Source organism: Pteropus vampyrus, unplaced genomic scaffold (genome assembly GCF_000151845.1).
Source record: "Pteropus vampyrus isolate Shadow unplaced genomic scaffold, Pvam_2.0 Scaffold61, whole genome shotgun sequence".
NCBI classification, from domain to species: Eukaryota; Metazoa; Chordata; class Mammalia; order Chiroptera; family Pteropodidae; genus Pteropus; species Pteropus vampyrus.
The window spans coordinates 6,003,811-6,012,249 of record NW_011888842.1 but is presented as its reverse complement, the minus strand read 5'-3'; the positions used below and the strand labels follow the sequence as shown (position 1 = coordinate 6,012,249).

General features: G+C 46.9%; 1 protein-coding gene across 1 annotated transcript in view; it reads left to right on the top strand.

Annotated features, from left to right (window-relative positions):
- Window positions 1-8,439, top strand: part of CDK5RAP2 (CDK5 regulatory subunit associated protein 2) — a 169,843-nt gene that overhangs the window by 109,289 nt on the left and 52,115 nt on the right. The window contains 2 exon segments of the mRNA XM_011360968.2: window positions 1,828-2,227; window positions 7,362-7,593. Coding sequence (XP_011359270.1) covers window positions 1,828-2,227; window positions 7,362-7,593 — 632 coding nt within the window.

The window sequence follows — 8,439 nt, the reverse complement described above, 5'->3', positions numbered from 1 at the left end:
GCTTGGCTTTCTGGGTCTTACCGTAGGGCTTATGAAATTGGCATGGTACTCCTTCTACCGTGGGAGTTAAATTTCTGGCCCCACTGCTTTCTACAGATGCCCCCCTTCTCATGACCTTGGGTCTTTTCTCCTTCTGACCTTTGGATAGATTTTATCTTGATCTTGAATCTCGTAGTACACCTCAGAACATTTTGTTGTCATGTATTTTTGCTGTCCTTTACATGTGTATAGAACAGAGGAGGAGGCGCTCCTGTGTGTACTCACAGCACCTTCTTGACGGGAGGTGTCTCCATTCATTCTTTACAGCACAGCCAGAGTCGCCTCCTCAGAGCACGTGCGTCACCATGCTGCTCGCGTGCACAGAGCCTTGCAGTGGCTCTCCTTAGCATGGCTGGGTTCTCCCCTGCCTCACGTTCTAGCCTCACCTCCTTGTTCTCCAGTGTCTTGACTCTGTTCATATTGTTTTTCGTGCTTAGGATGTTCCACTTCCTTTTCTCCTGGCTGGGCCTGTTGACTCTAGAATCCCTTTTCTGACATTCCTCTTGCACCCCAGGACGATCGCTCCCTAGCCCTCCCAGACGCGCACAGTGCCCGTGTTTTAGTTCTTACCTGGCAGAGGAGTGACCTGTGTACATACCTGTCTCCAGCAGCAGTCTGAGTCCTTACAGGCAGTTCTGCACCCCCAATCCCATTACATTGCCTGGCACAAGAAACACCTGAGTCCCCAGGAAAGCAGAACCCGAGATAAGGCCTTAAGTGTATGTGGTTTATTTGGGATGTTGACTCTAGGGAGCAGAAAGGAGAGATCGGGGCGAGGAACATAGAAATGGAGGCCAAGCTGATAAGGGTACGTTACTGATCTAGCGACTGCTGTGGGCAGCTGGGGCTCGGTCCTCTTGGGCACCCTGTGAGGGACAGCATAGACTGTGCCTTAGTGTTGTCCCTCCCAAGGATGGGCGACTGGGACCTTTACCCAACGGCTCTCTTCCCCCACCGCTTAAGGGTTCCCCGCCCTAGGTATAAACTGGTGCGCACTTCCACACTGCTCTGCTGACTGGCTCACATTGCTCTGGCGATGTCCCAAGGCAGCAGAGAGATGCAAGGAGTGCTTGAGGTGGGACCGTCTGCGTCTGCGGGAGCTGTCCACACAGCTGCAGCTGGAATCTAGGGAGGCCTAGGGCATGTGGCAAGGGGCGTGAAAAGCATCTGCTACCCATATACTCGTTTAATCCTCATAGCTGTCCTATGGAGGAAGACTGAGCCAATTTTCATAGAATCACAGTTAGAATTTGAAGCCATTTTTGTCCGATTTCAAAGCCACTGCTCCTTCTATTAAGAGCAGTTTGCAGCATCCTTTCATTCAGTACCTACTGACTGACCACCAGTTGTGCACCGTAGGTCACTGATGGGTCCACCAGGTTGGACAGGGTCATCCAAAGCCATGCTTTCCCCCTGGATGCAGGAATGGGGCCAGGAGGTGGGTGGACCTTGAAATTGTCATGAAGACTTTATGACCCTGTTTGCTCCTTTCTAGGCTCAGCCTGTGTCCATATAGTCATGTGGCCCCCTCACTTGCTGTGTACTTATTATGTCAAATCAGTCCTCTTCTTATCCATGAAATAGACATGATAGTACCTACCTTGTATGGGTGTCGTGAGGTGACATGGGATCACATACTTGGTGTGGGCCCTGGCACATGGCAGGTGCTTGCTGTGTTTAGTTTAAATAGAATCTGGGCCGTTAGTGGGAAAAATTGGGAAACTTGGTAAGTGACAAGGCCACTGCAGAAAGCTTAGTTCTTCCGTTCTTTCCCTTTCGGAAAAACAGGCCCGACCTTCTGAAAGTGCTCCGTGAACTGCTTCTGGAACCAGTATGTGTGACAGAGCAGGAAGTTTCCAGAGAACACCTCGATGGCAAAACCGAGAAGACACTTAAGCAGATGGCTTTTCAGTTACAAGGAGAACTTGGACGTTTCATCCAAGCCAACTCATTGTCCCGGCCACATGACGAACCGGAGCTGTCCAAGGTGGAGCTGAAAGATGCCTCGGTGCAGACGGTGGCCACGGAGGGCGGCAGGCTCAGACTCAGACAAGGAGAAGACAAGCGAGAGGCCTGGGGAGAGAAACTGGCAGGCGCCGCGGTGGGTGCTGAGCCTCGGCCCGAGAACATGCGGAGGGCGCCCTGGCGTCAGGCCACTCGCCTTTCCTTCCCCAGCGCGACCGACAAAGTGAGCTTTCCCACTCATTACTTACGTTGCAGAAACAGGAAACTTAGAGTCACTTCTGCTCCCACTGCTTTTTTTTTGATTTATATAAAATCTGGTGTCTCCCTCTTCCTGCACTTATCCTGGCCTCTACCTAGAGGTGTGTGTCTGCCCTAACCTTCCCCAAAGTAGTACTAACGTTTTCCCCTTCTCTCTCTCCTTCCCCATCTCTCTCCTACCTTATTTATCTATCGATCATGACGTTTATGTGTTTTCCTTATTCAGGTGGAGTCATGTTCGTACATCTGTCCACGTTAGGCATCAGGACTGTCTTTCCTTGTAACGGCTGTGTATGATTCCGTTGTGCAGAATGTGCCTACATGTATATAATTTTCACCTTTCGATGGACATTTACTTTTGCAGGTTGCAGTAGAATTGCAATGACCTGACTTGAGTAGAGACAGGAAGCTAGGTGTCAGTTTCTGCAGACTTTGTATCTGAGAGCTGCTGTTCTGTGGACTTTGTCTACATTCTCTAATCCTCACAACACCCTTCAGAGATGACGAAGCCAGACCCCGAGTGCCCGTGCTTCGCCTGCAGTGAAGGGGCTGCGCTGGGACCCTCAGCTGTGCCCGACTGCTCAGCCATGCCCTTTCCCTGGGTCAGGCCACTTTCCAGCCCTTGCTGGCCTGAAGTGGTGGAGTTCACTTTTGTTGAGTGAATGTCTGCATTTTGCTTTAGTCAAGATGCTGTCTCTAAGCTTCTCCTCAGATACCATCAGATATGCCAGATTATTAAAAACCAGACTCTCTTGACTGTGTTTGATTAGACCTTTTGCTAAAACCCTCCTGGGAGGAGGGTTTGGGTTGAGAGTCCCGTAACAGGGAGATGTGAGTGTTTTGATAGAGAAGGAAATAGGTCATGTTTTTAACAGAGCTCCAGTGATGGCTGTTGGTATTCCTGTTTGTGATGCGTGTTTTGTATCTGAGAAATCAGCTGTACGTACTGCTTTCTAGCACCAGAATGGAGAATTAAGTTTATTTTCTGACCACTAAATGACTGCTTTTGTACATACCAAAGAGAGTTAGATATATCATTAACAAAATTGCTTTTGATTGTTTTAAATTATGCACCAAAACCGTAATTTCTAGAACAGGGCTTTCTAAAGATATCAAAAAAAAAAAAAAGACACTGCCATTATATTAATGGTACTCGAGATGCAGATTTGTGCAATTTGGTTAGAATTAGAAATGCTCTCATCTGCCTGGCTCTTGTAGTCTGTACCTAAATATTAGGAAAAGTAGATTTTTCTCTCCTATTTGTGTGAGAGATATCATCCTATATTCAGGAAAATTGGATAATTGAATGAACTTAATTTACCCAAATATATTGAAAAAAAAATTTTTTTAAGTTCGGAGTTATCCTCTTTGCTTGTGTTTATTTGCAACTGTGTTTATTTTTTAGCATCTGCTATGTGTGCCAGGATTGTGCTAGATATCTATACATATTTACACATCACATTTAATCTCTCAATAAGCACACGAGTTAGGTAAGTATTAACTATATTTTACATATGAAAAAATATAGGCCCTGCAAGCTCAGAAAGTTGTCCAGAGTGACTCAGCTCTTACGGAGAGTAGTATGGATATCAACCGAAGTCCTGTTTTCGAGGTGGACGGGGATGTCACAACGCTGCCTTTCTCAGGGAGGGCGGAGCTCTCTCGTCACCATTGCAGCCTCCAGCCTGTGCAAAGTAGGACAAAACCGAAATGATTTTCTTTGTGGTCTTTGGTGACGCAGTGAATCAGTAATCTCAAAGATCATTGCAGCCCAAGAGTGAAGTGAGGTTGTTCAGTTTTAGAGGCAAGAGGATGGACTTTAGAGATACACCTGTGATTGCATCGGTTCTGGCCACTGACCTGCTCTGAGTCCTCAAGTAAGTCACCTGACCTTTCTCAGCGGCTCACAAAGGGTCGCTGTAACCTAGACCCGAGGCCGGCATGATGGTTAAGCGAGGTCATCTGTGGCAAGTGCCTCGTGCATGGTAAGAGCTCAGCTTGTGTGCTTTCCTGGCTCCCTTCCGTTTCCAAGCGAGAAGTTCCATGATGACGTCTTTAATAAGGTGGTAAGTGGGACTCTGTTCAGTGTCCATAAGGTAGCATTTTGTGCGGTGTTATTTTAGAACCGGCATTGGGTTGACTGACGGCAGTCTTCCAGCCTGAAATTGGCTTTGGCATTTGTGCACTTGCAGATATCTTTTCTGCTGCCATCTGACACACAGATTTGGATCCAAGAATAAAGATTGGTGGAGACTGAGGACCAAGCAAATGACTGTTATTTTGCAGTCCTCTTTGATGAGGCGTCCACCTCCTCCCAACTGGCCCCCTTCACCACCACCAGCTGTTCCTGTCCTCGAACCTGGTCTCTCCTCTTCCCTGGAATTCCAGGATGGAACGTGCCTCACTTTTCTTAACTGAGCAAGTAGAGTCCGAAGAGCTAGCTCGAGGTCCAGCTGTCTGACCTTGTTGAATGACATCGACTGGTTGTTTGACATCTCAGTTCTTTGTCTGGAAAATAGGCATGATAGCTTCTCTTATTCTGTGAGCCCTGGGAATACGAAGTTTACTTCAGGATTATGGGAGAATGTGCTTGAAAGCGTTTCACGTTGTAGAATGTGCAAGAAGGGGCTTTTCCTGTTTTTTCCTTCTTGAAGGACTTTGCCGATTTCCTCATCCCCAGGATCCCAAACATTTCCATATAGTTTCAGGTTCCTTCTCTTCCACTTAAAGAAATTTTTAGAAATAATAGCTTTATTTAGATATAATTCACATGCTATAGAATTCATCCATTGAAAGTGTAAACGCAGTGGATTTTTAAAAATATATTCATAGAGCTGAGCAGTCATTATCATAATCAGTTTTAGAACATGTTCATTATCTCCAAAGAAGCCCTGAACCCTTTAGCTGTCACTTCCCATTTCCCCCTGACCTGTCACCCAGTAGCAGGTAACCGCTGATCTACTTTCTGTCTTTATGTGTTTACCTGTTCTGGATATTTCATATAAATGGAATCAGATAACCTGTGATCTTTGGCGACTGGCTTTTTCCACTCAGGTTCATTCATGGTGTAGTCTGTATCAGTACTTCATTTATGTTTATTGTCAAACGATAGTCCATTGTATGAATATCGTGCATTTTATCTATCCATTCATTAGTTGACAGACATTTGGATTGTTTCCACTTTTTGACTATTATGAATAATGTTGCTGTAAACTTTCATGTGCAGGTTTTGTGAGTACATAGGTCTTCATTTCTCCCAGGTATGTACCTGGGGGTGGAATTACTGGGTCACAGAGAAACCCTATGTTTAACCTTTCAAGGAACTACCAGACTGTTTTCTGAAGCAGCTGTACCTGGTTTACAGTTTCACCAGTAAATTGACAGTTCCAATTTCTCCACATCCTCGCCAACCCTTGTTATTATCTTTTTCATTATAGCTGTCAGAATGAGTAGGAAGTAGCAGTGTTTCATTGTAATTTGATTTACGTTTCTCTGATGACTAATGAATTCAAGCATCTTTTCATGTGCCTGTTGGCCATATACGTATCTCCTTTTGAGAGATGTCTATCAGAATTTATGCTCATCTTTTAATTGGATTATTTTTATTTTTATTACTGAGTCGTAATAGTTCTTTAGGTAGCCTAGATTCAATCCTTCTCCACAGTGTTTAAATATGTTTAAAATTTCCCCACTTGAAAGACACCTCCTTTTGGCTTGAGTTATTGTTTGCATGTTTATTCCACAAGTAGTCATTGAGTACCTACTATATACTAGTTCTTGTGCTAGAAGCTGTGGATAGGGTATGACCAAGAAATGCAGTGTCCCCAAACTGTGGAGCAGAAGATACAGAAAGAACAAGTCATCGCAGAGGCATTTAATTAGAATGGTACTAATGTTCTCCCCGGAGAATTATAGGGGACGGTGAGGATGTAACAGGGAGACCTGACCTAGTCTGGGAAATCAAGGCCCATTCTCTAAGGAAGGCACATTTGAGCTGAGTCCCGATGACTGTATTGGGATCAGTGGGAGAGGTAGGGTGGTAAGAAAGAGTATCCTGGGCAGAAGAGACAGCATATGCCAAGGCCCTGAGGTGGAAGGAACGAACATGTGGAGGAACGATACAGGGTGAGCGTGTGGCGGGAGAGGGGCCGTAACTCAGGCTGCAGGTCAGGCACAACATGTAGGCTGTAGTAAGGACCGTGACTTTGTCATAAGAGAACTGGGAAACAGTTAAAATAGTTTTAAGCAGAGGAGAAGAGTGATAGGTTTGCCTCTTCTGCCGCATTATGGAGAGTGGGTTAGAAAGGGCCAGAATGAATGTGGAGGACACTCCTGAGGCCGTGGCTGTGGCCCAGTGAGGGCCAACAGTGTCTTGGAGCTGGGTGGTGGCAGTAGAGAATGGGAAGGGGTGAAAGAAATCAGAGACAAGTCGGGGGTTGGAATTAGCGGAACCTGGTGAGAGATGAAGTTTTTGATGACTATAAAGGGAAGTTTAAAAAGGACTCCCAGGTTTTTGGCTTGTGCAGTGAGTGCATGGTGGTGTGAGTCACCAAGACAGAGATTGCTGAAGTGGCGTGATAGAATGAAAGAGTTGAGTTTTCAGTTGACTTTGGAGCCCCTGCGAGCCACTGAAAGTGAAGATGTCTAGGATAGGCAGGTCAGGAGCTTTGGGCACGGGACGTGTTTATTGGATCGGTGACCCAGTAGCTGCCGAACACTTTAGTCAGGGGGGTTCTGGTGGACTAGCAGGGGCGGGAGGCAGGTTGGCTTGGATTGAGGAATGGGTGGGAAATGAGGAAATAGGTAAAGAGCAAGAAAATGTTTTCCAGGAGATTGCGTTGGACCAGGGACTGCCATATACTGAGCTTCTGGAATGTCCAGAGAAACAGTGGGCCAGGGCCAGGAGGGTGTCGAGGAGAAAAAGCTTGGCACCTGCCAATCAGAGGAAGGACAGCAGACTGGAGGCAAACATAGAATGCCGTTCCAGGAACCGGAAGTCTGGACAGCGGTTTGAATTCTGTTTTTCAAGGTTGGCATGAGAACATTGACTGTGCGGCCAAGGCAAGTATATTCAGTGTTGTATACGTGTGTGTTTTCAGGATGCTAAAAAGTCCCGCTTGCCCATCCTCGTAAAACCATCCCGGTCGTCAGGAAGCGTGTCTCGGACCCCGGCCATGCAGGAGGTGGTGGCCCAGCTGCAGGGCCAGGTCTTGGAGCTGCAGGAGGAGCTAAAGGAGTTTAAAACTCGCAATAAGCAACTTCACCAAAAGTTAATTCTGGCCGAAGCGGTGATGGAGGGGAGGCCAGCGCCAGACAAAACGCTACCGAAAGGTAAGCACCGAGAAAAATGTGTTCTCCGCCAGCTGGATGAACGACCCTCTAGAACTGCTCGAAATGTCAGCCTTGTTGTTTAAAATTGCAGTAAGTTGGAGTATAAATTTCACAAATTGCAGTGATTAATCTTGACTCTTGACAAATACACAATCAAGAGAACTCAATAAGGAAAATGGATCTATTGTTTTTGTTTTATTCCGGAGTCTGGATGAAGGGGGCTTGCAGTGCTCTCAGGTCTTGTGCGGTCACCTCTCCCTTCGTTTGGGATTGTCCTCAGGGGCCCAGTTGTGGGGCGACTTGAGTCTGGGCTTTCTTTCTGACTTTGTGGAGGCCTTGGGCATGTGGCGTTGGGTCTGTGTGGCAGGGTCCTCTTGGTAGGGTTCTTTGGAATGCCCGGGGCTGGTTCCACACCCCGCTGGCCTATGCGTTCCTCTGGACGCGACCCCTGGGACAAAGGGTCAAGGTTAGACTCCGTAGACTCGGAGGGGGCACCTCAGTGGGGTCCTCTAGTCTGGGATCGTGACCGCCGTCCCTTTGAGAAGCTGAAGGAAGCTGAGGGCGCTCTCAGCACATGGGTGGGGTCGAACGCCATTTTCAGAGGGTTCGTGAATCCACAAAAGTACTTACGTCGACTCCTGGCTTTGAACTTCTGCTCTAAGCAAATGCCAGCAGCTCACTGTAACAAGAACAACAGCAGCAATCTCTTCTTTATCTGTTCAAAAAGTGCGTATTAAACCCTCCTGTGTGCCAAGCACTGTCGTAGTCACTGGGGAGATAAGAGTGAACAAAACCCACGAAGTCTACGTCTAGCTTACATTCTTGTGGGCGGAGAAAGACAATAAG